Source organism: Schistocerca americana, chromosome 4 (genome assembly GCF_021461395.2).
Source record: "Schistocerca americana isolate TAMUIC-IGC-003095 chromosome 4, iqSchAmer2.1, whole genome shotgun sequence".
Taxonomy (NCBI): domain Eukaryota; kingdom Metazoa; phylum Arthropoda; class Insecta; order Orthoptera; family Acrididae; genus Schistocerca; species Schistocerca americana.
Window position 1 is genome coordinate 407,057,589 of NC_060122.1, and position 21,912 is coordinate 407,079,500.

General features: G+C 43.5%; 1 protein-coding gene across 4 annotated transcripts in view; it reads right to left on the minus strand.

Annotated features, from left to right (window-relative positions):
- LOC124612849 (neural cell adhesion molecule 2) overlaps positions 1-21,912 on the minus strand; it is a 609,158-nt gene that overhangs the window by 6,612 nt on the left and 580,634 nt on the right. Inside the window, exon 13 of one of the 4 annotated variants that reach the window (XM_047141276.1) lies at positions 2,293-2,555. In XM_047141276.1, coding sequence (XP_046997232.1) covers positions 2,293-2,555 — 263 coding nt within the window. Of the gene's footprint in view, positions 1-2,292; positions 2,556-21,912 lie in introns of those variants that run through there. The other 3 variants (XM_047141278.1, XR_006979578.1, XR_006979577.1) reach the window with 3 other exon arrangements.

Below are 21,912 nucleotides of genomic sequence, written 5' to 3' on the forward strand. Positions count from 1 at the left end.
CTATCTTGGATTCTTCACAGTACCAGATTCTTGATCTCTCTTTGCAGTTTATAAAGACACCACATGAGAGCCAGTCAGACAGGATAACTCCACGACTGTGGCTGACGTGGTCTTCATTAGCTGTCATACTGATCGCGCTAAGAGTGTTTACGCTCTTTTCTTACGCCCTTCGCTTCGTTCACGAGGCCTGTACAGGGTGAAAAATATTTAAACCGACAAACTCTGGGAGGTTGTAGGGGACATCAAAGCAAATATTTTTCCCTAATGTCATTTTTCCTATGAGGATTATTTAAACCGGCGGAGGCCGTATTACGCTCTTCAGTTGTAGGCAACTGCTGTCCACCAGTGTAGTAGTGCATTTCTCTGTTTACTAATGGGGCGATACACCTGGAGTGAGTACACTGATATGGTTGGTGCGTACTACGTAGCGCACCACAACGGACGAGCTGCACAGCGGGTTTATCAACAACAATATCCTAATCGCCGTATCCCGCATCATACGACCTTTGCTGCTGTGTACCAACGTCTGCGTGAGACCGGGTCATTTAGCAGATTACCTGGACAGGGACGCCAACGCACGGTAAGAACGCTGCAATTTGAGGAAGCTGTCTTGTAGCATGTGGAGCGGGATCCTTCAATCAGCACTCGTGCAATTGCACGTAACATGGGGACGAATCAGACGAATGTAAGAACAGTCCTTCGAGGGCAATTGTTACATCCATTTCACTTACAGCGTGTCCACAACCTGGAACCAGTTGATTATCCACCCAGAGCACAATTTCGCAGTGGAACCTGGAACAATGTGAAATGCATATTACATTTCCATCCTCTGTATTGTTTACCAATGAAGCAACGTTCGGGCGTGATGGAGTCTTCAACATGCACAATTCGCATGTTTGGAGTGAGGATAACCCACATGCCACAGTTATTAGCGCTCATCAAGTGCGGTTCTTCGTTAATGTGTGGGTCGGTGTTGTTGGGAACTGTTGATTGGGCTGTATCTGCTACCTAGGCACTATTATAATTTTCTCTGCAGAGCATTGGTGGAATTGCTGGAAGACGTCCCGCTCCCTACAAGACGACGCATGTGGATCCAATATGACGGGGTGCCGGCACATTTCAGTCGTCGTATGCGTCGATTCCTGCACAGACGGTTCTCAGAAATGTGGATTGGCAAAGGTGGTCCTGAACCATGGCCTGCTCGATCCCCAGATATGTCCCCTCTGGACTTTTTGTGTGGGGAGAGATGCGCAACCTTGTTTACGCAACTCCTGTTGCATTAGAAGAGGATCTGGTTGCCTGGATAGTAGCAGCAGCAGGGACAATTTAGGATACTCCTGGAGTTTTTGCCCATGTCAGACAGAACATGATCCGATGGTGTAACCTTTGTTTAAGTGTCAATGGAGGCATTTTTGGAAATCTACTGTAACTGAAATTGAGTTGTGTTAATGTGTTGTCTCTTGGTCATTAATAACGGAGAAGTGTTTGTTGATTTAATTAATTTGGTTTAAATACTCCTCATAGGGAAAAATGACATTACGGAAAAATATCTGCATTGATGTCTCCTACAATCTCCAAGAGTTTGTCGGTTTAAATACTTTTCACCCTGTATGTGTTCGACTTAGTTACAATAAATGTCTTGCTAGTAACTTCACAACAAGCAAATACTTATGTGCATAAAACATCTGTATCTCATCTCAAACGGTAATTTCTTTGTTGTGCGATTGTCCAATTTCGACTACAATATCATTATCAAGTGCATATAGCTTATACTCTGATTACGCAAACAGACGATACACTGATAGGTCCAGTGAGCATATGGTGAATACACGATATTTTGTGGTGGTCCTGGCAACGAAATTTCTATTCGTTCCCTGATTAAGAATTCAATGATTACATTCAAGATTGCCAAATCGTGCGTCTTACTTATTATTAGTGTCAAAGCGGTCGATAATACGATATCAGGTTCGAATTTCAATAATAGATGACTGCTCACGAAACGGTTACTGTACAGACAACTATAGATTCTTCGCTGCCGCAATCTAACAATGTTCGTAGATATCGGATTGCAACAGTACACGTTGCAACGTTTGTTTTATTGCCATAAATAATCTCTTGCGTTATTTCACTATAGAGATATTAGAATCTTGGTCTCTGTAACGAGCCTTGCGCGATGTCTTCTTACTATATCAATGTACACTGTTAAATCCTCATAAGTCAATAGTTTCAGGTAGGTCACATCACATTACAGGGATAGTAGAATGTGGAATGCAGGGCAGCCCGGATACTCACGCTGTTGCAGTTCGCGAGGGCGGTCGCATCCTTGCAGGCGAGAAGCCTGTGCAGGGTTCCGCCCCCGCCGCCGCCGCGGTGCTGCGCGCCCCCCAGGCCAGTGCCCGCTGACACAGTCCCCACGAGGGCTGCCTCCGTACAGCAGCCGTCGCCGTCGTCGTCGTCATCGTCCCCGCCGTCGCACGCTCCACTGACGCTCTTTTTCCGTCGTCGTTGCGGAGGCGTCTTGTACATCTTCATGAAGCCCTTGATCGGCCGTCTTTCTAGAGCACACAGCCAAATGCATACTTTTGTAATTAGAATGTGAGACGACGTCTCTATATCCTATTACAAGCACTTCAGAAATGAAACCTAGGCAGTTTTCCGAGTGGGTTGGTTCATAATGTACATACACCACTATTCCAGATATTTTACAGTAACTCAGAGCTAAAATAAATAGGAGAGGGATCCTATGACGGGAATAGTTCTCTCTACAGCTAAATAAATAAAATATGCTTCTAGCACCTGGCGCAATAGATCCTCATGCAGAATGTTGCATTCGTATCGTAAAAATTTCTCCGATCTTGTACCTCAAAAAATAGGCTGACACATGTCAAGGGCTCCCAATAGTGAACCTGTAGTTCAATTGTGATGCATCTTCATATAGTATCTCTAGTCTCAACAATACTGTGAATACATGGAATCAAGTGAAAACTTAAAGAAAAATTTCCTGGAACTCTGTGCCTTTGTTTTGTACATGAAATTCTGTAAACTTAATGTTTACGAATTGGTTAACAAAAATGCTTGTATAGGTTTAAATGACTGGAATACACAAAGTAAACAGTATTCCATCAACGAAGCAATGTGTCTTGTCTTTGTCAGGGAGTGATACTATCACGTATTCTTTCAAAATTGAGACATCAGATGAAAAGAGTTTAATATCCGTGGGAACAATCGGTAATGCCAAAGTTTTATTTCCTCTTTCTAAAAGCACAATGCAAGTGTCTCAGTTGGTGGACACTCAAGAACCAGACACAACTGAGCAGTTACGAGCAGAAATGGTAAGGCCTGAACTAACTAGACTGCCTACAGTTTAAAGCTCCTATTTCAGATCTCTTAATATGACAAAAATAGAACTGACAGACCCGGTGACAGATTCGAATATAAGGGCGGAAAAAGCCACTAGAGGACTTGCGGGGTCCTGAGATGGTACCGTAGCCAACAAACATAACCGAAACCGCCGCCACTGTCATCGAACAAAGGAGTTGACTGCTGACAAGTACCACTGGTTGAATTCAGTACGTCACTGTTTGAATTCATGTTATCCTTTTACAACAAATGGAGGAATCCCACTCGTCTCACCAAGTTAGTACGACCATGCTGTTTCATGTATCGACTGAGTGCACGAATTGCTCATATAAAACCACGTAATGTAGTTCATGAGACTGAGGCAGAAACGGTAGATGACACTTTTCTTATTATGTTCAAAACGAGATTTTTAGTGAACAAGTAGAACAACACGTAACCTGGTTAACAGTGAGCAACTAGAGCCAGGGTAGAAAAGAGATGTAACTATCACCTCTCCCTCTGTCAGTGTGTACAAAGTATTTAATATCAAAAAATAAATCTGCTCCATAAATTACCTACATTTTGATAAACCTGATTTACCAGTAGCACAGGAAACGCTTTTCCATATCATTTCGTTGATTGTACTGTGATACGTATCAAGAACCCAAGTCCCTTAATCTTGACTCAACAACAGAATGCTGGTAAGGTGGGGCACACCAGATAATGACGTCAGACTTACGAACACCACTCAAAGAATAGGACGATTGAGGGTTTTACATGCGACGGTTCGCTACAGATCTGGGACATGAACTGAATTACTCCGACTTCCGGCCCGGGAGCGAATGGGTGACCGTTGACCAGTACTGTGAAACATAGTGAATAGTTCAAGAGGTATTTGTAGTAATGATTCATTACCTATGCTCGCCCTCATGTGGATCGGTGTGCTGCGCATTTAAAGTATATTTGCGCTATCCATAGTACTGATGTTGGTATCATCAATGTCACCACATTTCCAAAGAGTATGACTCCAGATCTATTCGGAAAATGTCTGACACAGAAATGCTAACCTTGATCCCTCATAATAACCCTTATAAGTAAGATTTTTAGTTCTCAAGAGGGTTCTGTGGGGACTGACTTTATATTTGTAACTCCATACTATACTAAGCAAGGTGGTACAGCAGTCGTCACGTACGTCAGAGGACAGATGCGCAAGAGCAGTAGACTTGTCGTATTGAACTCACAATTATGGAACATATTTTGTCTCGCGTATGATGAGCGTATGTCGATCGAGGAAAGCCTTTTTAGGAATCATCATAGGTTGCGCAAGCGTGGACTGTGTGGGTTCAGCTTGTTCTGCTTCTTCGTGTGATCCAGAAGGCTGTAGATAGCAGAGTTCTTTGTTTTGTAAGTCTAGAGGCTTTCATGGCCGTTGTCATTTAAGGTAAAATCTTTCAGAAATTTGTTCGAGGAAGGCAGAGAGATTCATGTTCCTGACCCCAATAGAACGAATGAATTTTTTGCTATAAAGTATTTGGAAAACTGTTGCAGCAGCATCATAGAATCCGTTTGCTCACGAACTCAATCGCATAAGCTTGATTGAGTTAATATGCATCCAAAAGCTCCATCGAGGCCCTACACTTGCAGTTAGATGGAAATAAAATGAGTGCCGCCATTTTATATATCCTCTTCAATATGCTATGTGTCAAATATATTTCTGGTTGCACTTTCTTCCTTGAACTGAATTGCTTTATTTCGTCGGCTGGTCTCACGCCACCCCTATGGGTCTAATCGAGGTGCTTTTTGATCCTTATTTTGGGAACTTATTGAATGAACTTCGCCTGTCGAGAGTTGTTGAGTTTTAAATACCGCACAAAAAGCTGAGTTACTGATACTTCACCTGCTCAAAAGGGCCACTGATGTTGATTTAGTTGAATAATTCTTCTAATGTTTGTTAAAGAATGAGGCTTTTCAAATAATACATTTCAACTTGGGAATGATCAGGGACACACAGGGAGGAAAAACGTTTGTGCATCGACACTTACAACGCTGGACGTCAGTCATATTTAATTTGGATGATTCGTGTTGAAGCAATTAGGCGCTTCACGGCAGATACTTAAAGCTATGATTTGTAGTGCTTCATTCTTCATGCTGAAGGAATATGTGATCCATCTCAGGGATTTGTGTTGATCTTAGGTTAGCCAAATTTTATTTTTCTGATTACATATGCTGGTTTACCTCCAACAATCTGATAGATGCAAGTTTGATAACAATAACCCTTATCTTGCATAGTCATTATATGTATGTGTCGCAGCCGGCCGGAGTGACCGTGCGGTTCTAGGCGCTACAGTCTGGAACCGAGCGACCGCTACGGTCGCAGGTTCGAATCCTGCCTCGGGCATGGATGTGTGTGATGTCCTTAGGTTAGTTAGGTTTACTTAGTTGTAAGTTCTAGGCGACTGATGACCTCAGAAGTTAAGTCGCATAGCGCTGAGAGCCATTTGAACCATTTTGTATGTGTCGCATGTTTAACGGACAACCACTGAATATCTTCTGGAGTAGTGGCTTAAAACCTCAAAGACTCCGACTATCCACTGTTCACGCACTCATAATATTACACAACATTGCAGCTCACCTACGTGGGCTAATACTAGAATTTCGGTAAGTAGGGTACTAAACTCCTTGTCTACACTATAGCATTACACACAATGCCAAAAATAATTCCACAGAAAAGCGACGGTATCATTTTCAACAGTTCTAACAACAATACTGTTTTCTAACGTATTACTTAGAGTTGAAAATGATATTGCGTCGTGATGCATGTTTTTTAAAAATTTAGAATCTCAGGGCACGATTTGATTAACTCAGATTTTCTCGGAAGAGATTTCTTAAAAAGGGAATGAAACGCGGGTATTAGGTACTTAATGACGTCGCAGGATGCTACTTTTTGAAGCTGTCACGTAATCTGAACCAATACGCTGTACGATCAAAAGCGTCCGGATATCTTTAAACATGAGATGCGTCCATCCTTCATCTGTATGACGGCTTGACCACTGCTGGGGACACTTTCAGTGACGTGTCTGAATGTCTATTGAGGAGTAGCAGCCCATTCTTGCTCAAGAGCCGAAATCAGAGAATTCAGTGATGTTGGACGCTGGAGTCTCTAGCGAAGTCTTCTTAGAGAAGGTGCTTTACGGCAGGGTGCATTGTCATGCTAATACAATCGCCGTCTCTAAACTTTTCCTCTACTGTACGCTGTGCACAATTCTATAAAATGTGTTCATATTACTCCACATTCAGCATTTTCTTAAGCGCAATAACGGGACGCCACCCTAATCACGAAAGACAATCCCATAACGTGAAACTATCTCCTCTGTACTGACTAGAAACGACGAGAGGTAACGTTATCCAAGAATTCGCCAAACCGAAATTCTGTAATAAAACGGAACAGCTACAGCCGACCATTGGATATTATTTATTACGTGGCTACGAGTTTGATTCATTACACCATCTTCAGGCCTTAATTAACACTGAGGGGCTTAACAACAATATTATACACGATTCGATCAGTGGTCAACGTCTATGAACTGTCTTCCGTAGGCCGTAACGACGATGTTGTGTCTCCAGCTATCGATTACCAGCTGGAGTTAATCATCTCAGCGTCAGTTAAGGCCTGAAGATGGTATACTGAATCAACAACACTGGTGGGCATACAATAAATAAGATCGAAAGGACGGCTGTAGGTGTTCCATTTTATTACATACGTGAACGGCCGGAGTCCCTCAAACCTCCAGTCAGAAGGATACAAAAACCGAGTTTCGTCCAACTGACCCCTTTCGTCCAACTGATGGTCACAGGGTAAAGTGTGAGTTGTCGTTCCAAACCACTCGATTCCAGTCATTCGCTGTCTAGTGGCACCTCTCTTCACGCCATCGCTCATCACACCACCTCAAGCTTCGTTTAGCATTGAGTAAAGAAACGCGTGGCTTATGAAGAGCTGATTGACCGTCACCCCACTGTTTTAACTTCTTACGCACAGTCATTCTGCTAGATTATCTGCTGGCAGCACTTTGGAACTGAGGAGTGATTCCTTCCGCTGTATTCGTCCCTGTCTACAGTACCTGTCTGCCTCTACATAAGGTTTGCGTGGTCTTGCTATAGCTGTGGTCGTTCCTTCGCGTTTCGGCCTCACAAAATCCTCACCATCAGTTGAGCTGAACAACTTTAGAAAGGTTGAACTGACCCTGACGGATTTGTTACTCAGGTGACATCCAGTGATTAGTCCACAATCGTAAGCACCGAGCCCTCCTGAACTATCATATCTGCTGTCACTTCTTCTTTAGTGACAACTGAGCACTCCCCGCTTCGTTTAACACTGGCGGTTTCACCCCTCATGGAATCTCGCTGTCAATTCTGAATTACATTACGATTTCCAGATACTTTAGATCAGATAGTGTATGTACCCTTATTGAAAAGAAACGTGTCAATAAAAACCTCTGAAGGGAAATTTAGGTATACGTTCGTTACTATCATTGTCGCTACTTCTGTCCTGAGTCTCGGAAAAAAACACAGTGCACTTATATTACCAGCAATGAGCAATGTATGCGAAGCTTTCCGTCGTGCTGCTCAACAATGAACAGCTACATGAGTGGAGCCTGTTGATGAAGAAAAGTTTGACAAATAGTGCATAATCATACGGTGATGATTGAGTTGCACCTACCAATGACTTTTTATGCAACCCGCAATGTTAAATGTAGCATTCAAAAACCACACGCGAGATTTTCATATTCTCTTGCTCGATATGTGCACCCTATTAAAACAACAGAAAAAATGAACCGGACACTTTTGTGTCAAATTCAATTCATTTAAATTTTGTACTGCGATATGTGTCCGCTGTAGGGCACCGTTTTCGAGTTATTCATGGAAAACGTACAAAAATCAACTTCAAACCCATCTTCACCCCCCGTCTCCCCCTAAACTCATCCCTTACCAGTCAGGATTTCTCGTATGTTGTACAAAAATTTCAAACTGCACGAACTATTCTTCATTTTCGATCTTTTTTGGTCTCCATTATTTGGTCTATTACGCCACAAACACAGTCGGCTATTTTGTTAACATCATTAATTTAAACGTGACTTTGGAGGTAATGAAGAAAGAACGACTTTTGTATACGTTATGCTAAAACTAATTACATCGAAAATTCGATCCGAACACTAGTTTCGTAATCAGAAGGCCTGACGAATACAACGATGTAATTTTTTGCTTTATGCTGTTAAAATTCTCAAAATTGTTGGGTAAAGTTGACTGAAACGCAGTTTTACAAGATGTAAGTGCTCGATTAAGCCGATGGCGTAATAAGGTCAGTCGATCAAGATTAAAACATGTCGAAGATGGGGAAATAATTAGTGGAGTCGCAAATTTTTGTATACTTATAGGAGGAAGTGAGGTGAAGAACATACTAGAAATCATGACCGGTGGGGGCTGAGCGCGAGAGTTGGGGGTGTCTCTGAAGGTTTCTTTTGTACGTGTTTCTTGAATAACTCAAAAACTGCGGTCGCAGTACAAAACTTAGCTTCGTTAAATTTTCTACAGAAAGGTCGTATTAACCTTCTTCTGCAAGGCTAATAGTTTGCGCTTAGTGAGCGAGAGAATACGAAAATCGTGGACGTGGGTTTTGAAAGTCAGATACAGAATTGTGGGCTGCATAAAACGACATCGGTAGAGGCAGCTGAATCGCTCTGTATACCGACTCGCGTATGTACACTCGACTTTCGCAGAGCATGGTTCGCTATATTTCGGGGGTGTTGGTAACTTACTTTGCGGACAACTGTCGTGTGTGCGCGCGCACACACACACACACACACACACACACACACACACACACTTCCAGTATCAAATATTAATTTATCGCCGGGTAAATGCAACAGGAACTCTGGACAACCGCGGCGCGCACATTCTCGGCGTGTTTCTCTGCTTATTCAAAGCCGCGGCGACCTGCCCCGGAGGAGGTCCGGCTTACCAAACAGTGGCGCTGGCGCTGGCGGTGGCGGCGGCGGTGGCGCGCGTAATGAAGACGGGATTAGTTGCGGCGGCCGGCAGCCAGCGGCGCGGGCTAATACATTATTACACGCGGCAGCCAGCCAGGTAGAGGTAGGCGGACGGGCTGCCGGGTCGCGGCTGACGGCGAAACAACGAGCCCGCTCTGTGCAGGTGTCACGTTCTCCCAAGTGCCTGGAAATTACTGACAGGTGTCTCAAGCTTCCATTAGAGTCCGCAGCTTCGGCACTGTATATTCTGGATAGGCAGCAGCTATTTCTGCAATATCTCTAGGGATCTCCGAGCACCTCACGTCGGTTTCTGCGCTACAGGACGACGAACATGTGTTACTACACTGGCGGTCGTTCACCTCACTTGTGTCTCTCAAACGGAGATGAATATACACGCCGGGAAAAATCCGATGATAGCACATGCATCTGTGGATAGTAGTACACATAGATCCTTTACAATTTAGCTGCAATATAGCAGGTAAGCAACTGGAAGCAGTTAATTCCATAAATTATCTGGGAGTACGCATTAGGAGTGATTTAAAATGGAATAATCATACAAAGTTGATCGTCGGTAAAGCAGATGCCAGACTGAGATTCATTGGAAGAGTCCTAAGGAAATGCAATCCGAAAACAATGGAAGTAGGTTACAGTACACTTGTTCGCCCACTGCTTGAATATTGCTCACCAGTGTGGGATCCGTACCAGATTGAGTTGATAGAGGAGATAGAGAAGATCCAACGGATCGTTACAGGATCATTTGGCAATCGCTAAAGCGTTACGGAGATGGTAGATAAACTCCAGTGGAAGACTTTGCAGGAGAGACGCTCAGTAGCTCGGTACGGGCTTTTGTTGAAGTTTCGAGAACATACATTCACCGAGGAGTCGAGCAGTATATTGTTTCCTCCTACGTATATCTCGCGAAGAGAACATGAGGATAAAATTAGTGAGATTAGAGCCCACACAGAGGCATACCGACAGTCTTTCTTTCCACGAACAATACGAGACTCGAATAGAAGGGAGAACCAATAGAGGTACTCAAAGTACCCTCCGCCACACACCGCCAGGTGGCTTGCGGAGTATGGATGTAGATGTAGATAGTAGTTTCAACAGCGTAGTGTTATAGCTACCAGACCTCCATCTGTGTCTCCCCTTTAATACGGAATGCTCAGAGAGGCCAGTATGCGTGTGAAACAAGCAGGAAACTATGCTATTGAAATTGACTCGTGCTTCCTCCAGCCAACTGAGCGAGTCTGAAAGGGGCCAAATTGTGCCTTTGCGAGTGGCGGTATGGTTCTTTCCGAGAATTGCCACACAAGTTGAACGTTCTGCACCAGTGGTCACGTGAACATTCGTACGCCTGTAGATGAGATCCTGAACGTCAACGCAGCACAGCCACCTGCCAGGACCGTCGTATTGTAAGGGCAGCAGTGGCGGATCATACAGCTACCACAGCACAGATAAGAGGGCTTGTGATCTCAGACGCATTAACATGAACTGCTGCGAACCGATTATTAATACCGGGAGTATTGGAATACACACCTCTAGCCACTTGGAACAAACAATACTGTTGGAAGAACATCCGCAACTGAGAATTTTAGCAGAGGTTGACAATACCTCTTCAGTTGTAAATTTCTTTGTTATCATACGACCGGTTTCGGACTGTTATAAGCCCATCTTCAGGTGTCGTAGCTGTGCTGTGGTCCCCGAGCGCCGTGTGTACCAGGAGCGATGTGCTGCCTATGAGCGCAGCACACCACGCCTGGAACACGTGGCGCTCGGGGACCACAGCGCAACTACAAAACCTGAAGATGGGCTTATAACAGTCCAAAACCGGTCGTCTCATAATAAAGAAATTTACAACTGAAGCGGTATTTTCAACCTCTGTTATCACTTGGAAGATGGAAAGGCACGCCGTGGTCTTCAGCGATGAAAGTAGATTCGACCTGCTCTGAAGCGATGGTCGTTTGCATCTACGACGTAGACCTGGTGAGCTCTTTCTTGTAGAGTGCATTCCTCCAACACACAATGGCCTCACGGCTACAACTCTCGTTCAAATTTAGTGTTTATGGTAGGTGCAGAATGTTTTTAGACCCGTTCTTTTGCCTTTCTTGCAACAGGAAGTGATGTATTGTTCCAACAGGATAACGCCCATCCACACACTGCCCGTGAAACTCAACGTGCTCTGCAAGAGCTGCAGCAGTTTCCCTAGCCAGCATTATCTCTGCAACTATCTCCTACCGAGCACGTGCGGAATATGACGGGACGACAAGTGAGTCGTGCGACTCGTGTGACAATAACTCTTACAGAGCATCGCGAACAGGTTGAGTGGAATCAGTGTCTGCATTGCCGCCCGTGGGCTACACCACGTATTAATGTGGGTGTTTCAGCATGGTTCGATATCTGGTACCTCAGAAGAGCTTGTGCTACTGAGCTGTAACTGTATTCATCTCTTGTGCTCCGTATGCACTGTTGTAAGAATAAAGCTTGAATGCATTGGATCTTTTTAAAAGATGTACCTTTTTTTCGGCAGTGTACATACCACGACAGATGAACACCTTTTCCATTAACAGCAGCCCGGATTATTGGACAGATTACCGACTTTAACAAAAAATGGCTCTGAGCACTATGGGACTTAACTTCTGAGGTCATCAGTCCCCTACTTAAACCTAACTAACCGAAGGACATCACACACATCCGTGCCCGTGGCAGGATTCGAACCTGCGACCGCAGCGATCGCGCGGTTCCAGACTGTAGCGCCTACAACCGCTCGGCCACCTCGGCCGGCAACTTTTAAAATCCGACCTGTTCTACAATCCATCAGAGATGTGCCGTCACTAGACGTCACATATCCCCTCCAACCTGACAGACAGTACAAACAGAGCTGCAACGGTACCAGCAGGAGCGACGCTGCGCCAGCGCTGTCCGGAGATATTTTGGGAGGCCGCTGCGCGCTGTCACGCGACAAATTAGTAAGGAATCTCGGATGTAAAATTTTGTAAGTCTGAACAGCTGGGTTTACTCAATCACGTGGAACATCAACAACCGCCAGCGAGGAAGCGCAAACATTTCAGCACCGTCTCCCAGACAGGACACTAAACTCGACATGCTTGTTTGCAACTGCGAGTAAGCTCAGCAGAGAATGATTAGAAGAGCACAAACCGAACTGCCTTCGTTACTCTCGTAATGTTATGTAAGACACTGCAGGTGGTGTAGCAGCTCAGCTGTGTGACTGACGATTAGCTGTGCGACCGGCAAACAGTTTTTTGTGACATTATGAAATGTTCAGTAGAAAAAGTGATTTAATAACAATATCCAGCGCTTTTCGCACACCAACAGCGAAAATGAAATTAATTTGTCAGCCAAATGTTATCGACTGTGAGGAACAATGTACAAACTCTTTAATTTATGTATCATGTGGAAAAATTACTGAATTCTTGAAGGCTAGAAGTTTATTTAAATGCTAATGGTCGAAGATAATACTAAAAGGTTCAAATAAACAACTTGTGTTAAAAGGTGAAAAGATTGGTTGGTTGGTGGTTTTTGGGGGGAGCAGACCAGACAGCGAGGTCATCGGTCTCATCGGATTGGGGAAGAAAGGGGAAGGAAGTCGGCCGTGCCCTTTCAAAGGAACCATCCCGGCATTTGCCTGGAGTAATTTAGGGAAATCACGGAAAACCTAAATCAGGATGGTCGGACGCGGGATTGAACCGTCGTCCTCCCGAATGCGAGTCCAGTGTGCTAGCCACTGCGCTACCTCGCTCGGTAAAAGGTGAGAAGACTTATCTTTTTTTTATTTTTAGAAGACAGCGATGTGTTTAAGAATCTACAAGTACTTGCATAGACAGCCGACTCCAGTAAGGACTGATTGCCGATTATAGCCTGAGGAAAGTCCAGTACTAACGAAGTAGATCCGCTTTCAATGGAACTGTCTTTAAATAATAAAGCTTTTTCTCAGTCCGAAGTCATTATTCAATATTTACTGGACGGCACTACGTAGCACCTAGTTACGTGGCCTCGGCTTGTCTGTCGTAAATCTTCAATAACAAGATCTGAAGTTCCAGCTGTCTAGGAGTTTAATACCAGCAACAGCGCTGAGCAAAAGAAAATCTTCGAGTTCCACTATTTTTTTGCTTTCAGCTCTACGGATCTACTACGACTGTGATATCCAAGTATTATAAATTTACTATAGAAAAAGGCTAGCTGAACTCAAGTGTTTAGATAGCTTACGCTCTTTTCTTTGGGTCAGATAAGTAGTAATAACAACTAACTCACTTTTCTACTCTGTTAAGTAACATTTTAATTTTCAGTTAAATAGATTCAGCATTTTCATTTCTTTATGTAAAAAGCATTGTGGTGAACAAAACTATGGCTACCATAGGTGTAAACTAAAACATGACAGCATAGCAGACTGCCTAGCCTTTACCGATGAAATGGTATTGGTACATGAGAACGAAGAATATGGAAAAATGGCGCTGAAAAATCTTACTGTAGTTGTAGTAAAAACCGATCTTAAGACGTCGCGCAATAAAACGGAAGTCTAGACGAACCGGACAGTTGAAGATAAAGTGGTGGAGAATGTGAACAGCTTCCGCCACCTGGGGGTAAGCCTTAACAGGCAAGTAGCAGCCCAATAAAAGCCTAATAGACATGACACAGAAGAACTGAATGATTCAGGGAGTGTCGTCACTACGAGCTTAATTCATGCTGTGGTGTACAGGTGTGGGGCCACTAGAAACGGTTCATAATCGTTGAACGAGATATAAATGAGATCCGAAGCAGCAAATGGTCCTTATGCTTTTTCAGCTCTCCTGTTTCTCGTCACACTCCGAACTGTCGTTTTCGACCGCCAGTTGTGCGGGATTCAACAACCCAAAGAAACGGTTGGTTTGTTTGACGCCTTATACACCACCGTCTAAGGCTTTTTCGTGTAGATTCTGAGTGCTGATGTCTCTGGAACGACTGCCCCGCTCACTCTCAAAAAAACTGTGTGATTTTAGGGCTGGGCGTCTCGGATCTGAAGGGAAGAAATGTGAGTGAGAGGTGATGTGGCGAATTTCCCATCGTGTGACACGTCCACGGTGGCGTTGGGCAGAGTTGTGATGAAATTTGGCGCATAAGCGATATCATCAACCTACCTTACATCTCACGTGAACTTCTGAGCTCTGGTATTTCCTTCGAATCTGTCGACACCTTGCTGTTTCAAGCGTCACTGAACCCGCGTGTGACGTCGCAGGGTGCCACGCATTTTCACTATTAGAGGGTTAAATTTCAAATTTTGGGGTCGCAAAGGGAGACAGGAGATGAAATGGGAGATATGATACTGCGTGAAGAGTATGACAGAGCACTGAAAGATCTGAGTCGAAACAAGACCCCAGGAGTAGACAACATTCCATTAGAACTACTGACGTCCTTGGGAGAGCCAGTCCTGACGAAACTCTACCATCTGGTGAGCAAGATGTATGAGACAGGCGAAATACCTTCAGACTTCAAGAAGAATATAATAATTCCAATCCCAAAGAAATCAGGTGTTGACAAATGTGAAAATTACCGAACAATCAGTTTAATAAGCCACATCTGCAAAATACTAACGCGAATTCTTTACAGACGAATGGAAAAACTGGTAGAAGCCAACCTCGGGGAAGATCAGTTTGGATTCCGTAGAAATATTGGAACACGTGAGGCAATACTGACCCTACGACTTATTTTAGAAGCTAGATTAAGGAAAGGCAAACCTACGTTTCTAGCATTTGTAGACTTTGAGAAAGCTTTTGACAATGTTGAGTGGAATACTCTCTTTCAAATTCTGAAGGTGGCAGGGGTAAAATACAGCGAGCGAAAGGCTATTTACAATTTGTACAGAAACCAGATGGCAGTTACAAGAGTCGAGGGGCATGAAAGGAAAGCAATGGTTGGGAAGGGAGTGAGACAGGGTTGTAGCCTATCCCCAATGTTATTCAATCTGTATATTGAGCAAGCAGTGAAAGAAACAAAAGAAAAATTCGGTGTAGGTATTAAAATCCACGGAGAAGTAATAAAAACTTTGAGGTTTGCCGATGACATTGTAATTCTGTCAGAGACAGCAAAGGACTTGGAAGAGAAGTTGAACGGAATGGATAGTGTCTTGAAAGGAGGATATAAGATAACCATCAACAGAAGCAAAACGAGGATAATGGAATGTAGTCGAAGTAAGTCGGGTGATGCTGAGGGAATTACATTAGGAAATGAGACACTCAAAGTAGTAAAGGAGTTTTGCTATTTGGGGAGGAAAATAACTGATGATGGTCGAAGTAGAGAGGATATAAAATGTAGACTGGCAATGGCAAGGAAAGCGCTTCTGAAGAAGAGAAATTCGTTAACATCGAATATAGATTTAAGTGTCAGAAAGTCATTTCTGAAAGTATTTGTATGGAGTGTGACCATGTATGGAAGTGAAACATGGACGATAACTAGTTTGGACAAGAAGAGAATAGAAGTTTTTGGAATTTGGTGCTACAGAAGAATGCTGAAGATTAGATGGGTAGATCACATAACTAATGAGGAAGTATTGAATATGATTGTTGGGGAGAAGAGAAGTTTGTGGCACAACTTGACTAGAAGAAGGAATCGGTTGGTAGGACATGTGTTGAGGCATCAAGGGATCACCAAATTAGTATTGGAGGGCAGCGTGGAGGGTAAAAATCGTAGAGGGAGACCAAGAGGTGAATACACTAAGCAGATTCAAAAGGATGTAGGTTGCAGTAGGCACTGGGAGATGAAGAAGCTTGCACAGGACAGAGTAGCATGGAGAGCTGCATCAAACCAGTCTCAGGACTGACGACCACAACAACAACAACAAAGGGAGTCAGTTAGGCGGTTCCAAAAAAAGTGCTCACTTAATTGAGTTGAGGAGTGTATATTCACTGTGCATTGTGCAAGCACTACATATGCACGCTCATGTCTTTTTATTGGGATCAATTTATAAAAGTTGTGTGTTGTGGGACTATCATATATATTTATACATACATCCCAAACTTACACATGAACTATGAGTACCGTACATGAAAAGATATGTGGTTATACTCCTAGCTTGTACAACATCTCGTTGACGCCTCCGGTGATTGTCTTGTCTAAAATCAACAATATGAATTTTTTCTCAGTCATTTTTGAGCTTTTTCTGGCTACGTTACAATCCTAACCCATCACATATGGATACATTTCTTTATGTCTTTCTTAGATTCACGGCGCCAGATTCGCACCAGGTGGCCAAACATTTAACAAATTATTTATTTATTTTTTTCTTTTCATCCGAAGTCGCTTCCGCATTAACGTGTTAGAACATCTACAAAGTTTCGTTGTCATACATAATTACAGCCCACATTGGACCTTTGTGGGGTAACAGCAGTTTAACACTATGCCGTCCGCACGGCTCGTACAAATTTATTCGCTTGGCGCCGGCAGAGCTAAGTCGGATTACTTGGCTTGTCGCCCGCCGCTTATCACCTTTCCGTTGACGACAATCTTCAAACACATTGACTTTGCGCGCTTTAGTTTTCCGGAAATCCTCTATTTTGCCGTATCGTTTCACAAACTCGAATTTTCTTTTCAGGTAACTTCTCTGCAAGTACTACACTATTCTAATAATTATCTATGCAGAGGTGATTCAATCAGAATGTGTCGATTCGTTCATCACTGTTTTTGGTAAAGGCTATCCAGCACTGGAATATATCTTGAATGAGTAAATGTATCCCGTACTCGAATCACACAGCATCCGAATGAGTATGACGTATTTCGTAATTTTCGACGGATTGTAAACTTTAAAATTTAACCGTCCACGCCACGGTATCATTCCTTCATCAATTGAGATGATTTGACTTAGATTAAACGTTTCTTTAAACTTTTTGGTAAAATAATAAATTAAGAATTGCACTTTGACAAGCCGGTCGGCACTATACAGTTTATTGTTGCTGTCGGAAAAATGTAAAAATGATAATATTTGTCTTAATCGGTTGCGGGACATCGTTTGCGAAATATCGGTGTGTGTATCAACGGATTCTTTGACCAATAATCATTGATCCTTGCTTTTACAATTCCCATAAGGATAGCAATCCCAAACCTTTTTCTTAGTTCGAGTTTAAATCCAGTTTCCTTCTCTTGCAATTTTGACTGTAGACTTTTTGATTTCGTTGGTAATATATTCAATCAGATTGTTCCCAATATGTAATTGTAGGTTATCCTGAACGCTCTGTGTATCTTTGGGAAATACATTTGGACCCGGGGATCTTTCATATTTGCCCGCCGATGTGGCCGAGCGGTTCTAGGCGCTTCAGTCTGGAAGCGCGCGACCGCTTCGGTCGCAGGTTCGAATCCTGCCTCGGGCATGGATGTGTATGATGTCTTTAATTAGGTTTAAGTAGTTCTAAGTTCTAAGGGACTGATGACCTTCGATGTTAAGTCCCATAGTGTTCAGAACCATTTGAACCTTCATATTTATTATTGGTCCTCGGTTAATCAAAGTCTGACGACTGTGCACTGTCTTCTTCGACTGGTTCATCCGAATCAATTGGCAACCGTAGCTTTCGACGAAATCTTCTTGGAAGTATTTCACTATCTTCCTACCATTCTGCATCACTTTCATTTTTTTGATATTCAGTGTCTTCTTCCCAATCAGTCATGCCGTCCGAAACGTCAGACAAAACGTCCGCGCATTCATCGTAAATAATCCTATTGCCTCGTTTGTCCGTCACGATGAAGGGGCACAACTACTTACAAAAACAAAACACTTGTTGACGTGTGTAACTTATTGTTGACCACTATTTCGCTCACGACACAACTGTGGTGTTAATTGTAGCCAATCGGTATTTCATAGGGCTGCCGATCACCGCTGTGTCCGTTCCTTCAGACATGCATCATTAGCGCACCTGACATCTCACGTGAACTTCTGAGCTCTGGCATTTTCTTCGCATCTGTCGTTCGCGTTCGCGAAATGCGCGGAAATCAGCACCCCAAGTAAAATGGTGTACTTGCAAAGCACATTAATCAACACAGGCTCTGAAACTTAGTATCTGATATCCAATTAAAGAGTGAGACCGCGTTTCCAAATGGTATCTGGGTCATCAAAAGTCTACGTTCTGCCTGTCTTGAAAGTAAGGAGGCTTACTTATCAGTACTTTCTGGAGTAGTCTGTTTTTCTAAACACACTCACAGTTTTCAACTGTTACGTTTATTTGACAATAACTGGTAAGGACTTCGAGGGGAAGGAAGTAGGTGCTGTTACAATGTTGAGCCCACGTATGGAGCAGGAGCTACAGTGGCATTCGATACCGTGCTTTCGCAGTATCCGCCACCGGCAGCGCTTCGAACCGCTGGAGCCGTTACGTTCGACAGGATTCGTCCTCAATCCGTTTTATCGAGCAGCGGCAGAGAGGAGTTGGAGCGACGTGGCCTGCTGCGCGCAGAGTAGAGTAGAGCAGGCAGAGTGGACGGGGGTTGTGGGGGGGGGGGGGGGTGGAATGGAGGGGGGGGGCGGAGCCGCCAACCGACTTAATTACAAGCACACAACAGCATCGAGCGGTGGCTGCCGAGCAGGTAGGCTCGAGCAGGCAGCTGCGTAAGCTTCAGCTGCCACGGCGACGGCGCGAGGCGCGGTCTGGCGGCGGTCTTTAATAAGGAGCTCGCGGGCTCCCGGGAGCCCAGTGCCGGCAAGAATGGGAGCACCGACATGCGCCAAGCCATGCTCCGCTCCGACGATTATCTAACTCTGCTGACCTCCTTACCAGTCTCTTCGGGCCTATCTTCTCACGAGATCCACGTCTGGAAGCACACGTTTGGTGTACAATTGTAGTACAGTGGAGTCATCAATGTACGAGGTGTGACTTTCAAATAACAGGACTAAAGCTGTCACAAGTACGCATGCGCCAAAGATGAACGGCCATTAGGTGTGAAGCGTGACGTCTGCTAAGTCGACTTCGGTATCTCTTGTGTCCGCAGACAAATCAGTGTGACCGTGGCCTTCGTTTGTGAAAGAGCTGTTATTTTATGTTTGCTGGAAGAATATTGAGTGTCATAACAGAGCAATGTATATTCCTGAAGTTTCACACTAAACTTGGAAATTTTTTTTCTGAAACCTATTATTTACTGAAAGAAGTGTGAGGCGAGAACTATTTATCACATACACCAGTTTGTCAGTGATTCAAGCGTTTCCACGATGGCCAACAAGACGCTGAAGTTCGAGTCTCGGTCCGGCACACAGTTTTAATCTGCCAGTAAGTTTCAAGACCCTGAAGGTTACTCACGCTAGAGACACCGTTCAGCATCTGAAACGGATGAAAATATCGAAAACTTAGATAATCTGATTCAACATAACAGTCGATTGATTACTCGATCGCTTGCTGAAATTTTAGGAACTGACAAAGACTGCGTAAGACAAATTTAACATAGCCACTTCAACACTATGAAAGTGTGTGCAAGGGCGGTGCCGAATATGCTCACGACCGAACAAAAAGAAGCTCGTTAAAATGTTTCTAGTGACGCTTAGAATACTACCGAAAATGTTCTCAATTTGTTGGGGAGACTAATAAAATGTTACAAATCTCGGTTTTACACTTTCGGTCCAGAAACCAAGCGCCAATCCTTGCAATGGAAGTGCCCAACTTCGTCGAGAGCAATAAAACTCGAATGACAATTGTGTATTCAAAGCAATGATAATTCTTTTTTTTTTTCGATATTCATGGAATTGTGTATCTTCACTTGGTTCCTAGCTGTCTAACGATTAATCAACATTACTAGCATGAGGTTGTTGCAAAAATGCGTGTGAAAATAAGAAAAAAACAACCCGAATTGTTGAACAACATGTCGTCAAGACAATTCACCGGCACATACTGCACCTTCTGTTAAAAGGTTTCTAGCGAATTACGGCATCCCATTGTTAGACCATCCACCTAATTCACCCGACCTAGCACCATGTGACATTTATCTATTCCCCAAGGTCAAATCTGTAGTAAAAGAAAAAGAGAGTTCGGTCCGTTGGAGCAGTGAAAGAAAAAGTGGCATGCGTCATCGATGGCAAATTCACACAGAGCGTTGTAGGGATAGAGCAGGGGAGTATATTGAGGATGACAATAACGAACCATGTATGTTTCTAAAATAAAATGTTTTACGGCAATAGTCCCGTTATCACGTCGACAATCCAGTGTAGCCACCGTTCTGCGTCTTGTACAGGTCAAAGACTGCGCCATATTTTTGCACCTTTTTCAGGGTGTTTCTCAGCATCTGCAATAGTCGAAATACGGTGATTATGACGGTCAAAACAAAATATCCATCTGAAAATGCTTCACACGAAGTGACGTTTCTGAGTTACTTATTACAGCATTATAGTACGCACAGCGGCCATATCACTACAAATGCTCAAAGTATTCACCAGAAGCATCAATGCTAGCATGGTAACAACTTAACATGGTTGGAAAGGGCAATATTTCCCAATAGACTGTTGTTAATTTATTCACCACAATCGCCATTGTGTCGTTATCAGGTGATAGCTGTAACAGCAGATAAGGGGCGATCAAAAAGTTTTTGTTTGAGTGCTTTGCTGCAGCGTATGTGCAACGCAGCACCACTCCGATGCGGGTATATATGAAGGGCTTATTTCAGTAGTGGTGCAAGTCCATTTTTGTTCATTTCGAGATACAGAGTTCTAAAGTTAAAAGAGCGCTGAAAAATCTGCAGTTGAGATACCAGAAAGATTCAAGCATATGGCTTCTTGCTAGAGATGAACCTTTCTTTCTGTTTGTTTGTATCATTAATTTCAGAACCATTATAAGCAGAAAAGTGGAGTTAATGGACCTGTACCACTATTGAAATAAGCCCTTCATATGCACCGAAATGTAGGCAAGGGGTTAATGTGACTGTCCAGAGGATACTTTTTGGTAGCTCTTTATAAATTGTTTATAGTCCAGAACAATAAGGTATACGTTCTGTTCTCGCAGCACCAAGAAACAATTTCTTAAAAAAGCTCTTCCTACCTCAATATGAAGTGCGTCAAAGGATCGTTCCCTTAAATGGATAGTTTCTTCGTGCCATTCACGTTTACTCGTACCACAGATATAATAAAACAGGGATCTTTACAAGGTCGTTAAGGTTTTCGTGACCACTTGTTGACAAATTGCCTGTTGGCTTCTGTTTCGGATTCTTCATCCGACGTTGGTTTTATGTTTTTTCTGAAGTTCCACCAGCACTAGTGTCTGGTATTGTTAGAGCTTCAGCCTACAGTTCATCACCAGCAATGGAGAGTGAAGCTTTGACAATGTCCACCACTCGTGGTGGCGAAACGACGGAAAAATCATCAAACAAACGTCGGGCGAAGAACCAGCAACAGAATCAAGCAGGAAATTTGTCAAGAAGAATCTCAGTCATTTGTGGAAAAGAACGTAAACTTCACTTTCCTGTAAAAGACCAAGACTCCTGTCTGGCGATACTACTGAAATTTTTAAGGAGAGCTATGTGTAAAACGTTGGAAAATAAAATTCTGTGTACCAACTTGACGGAACATCCTAAT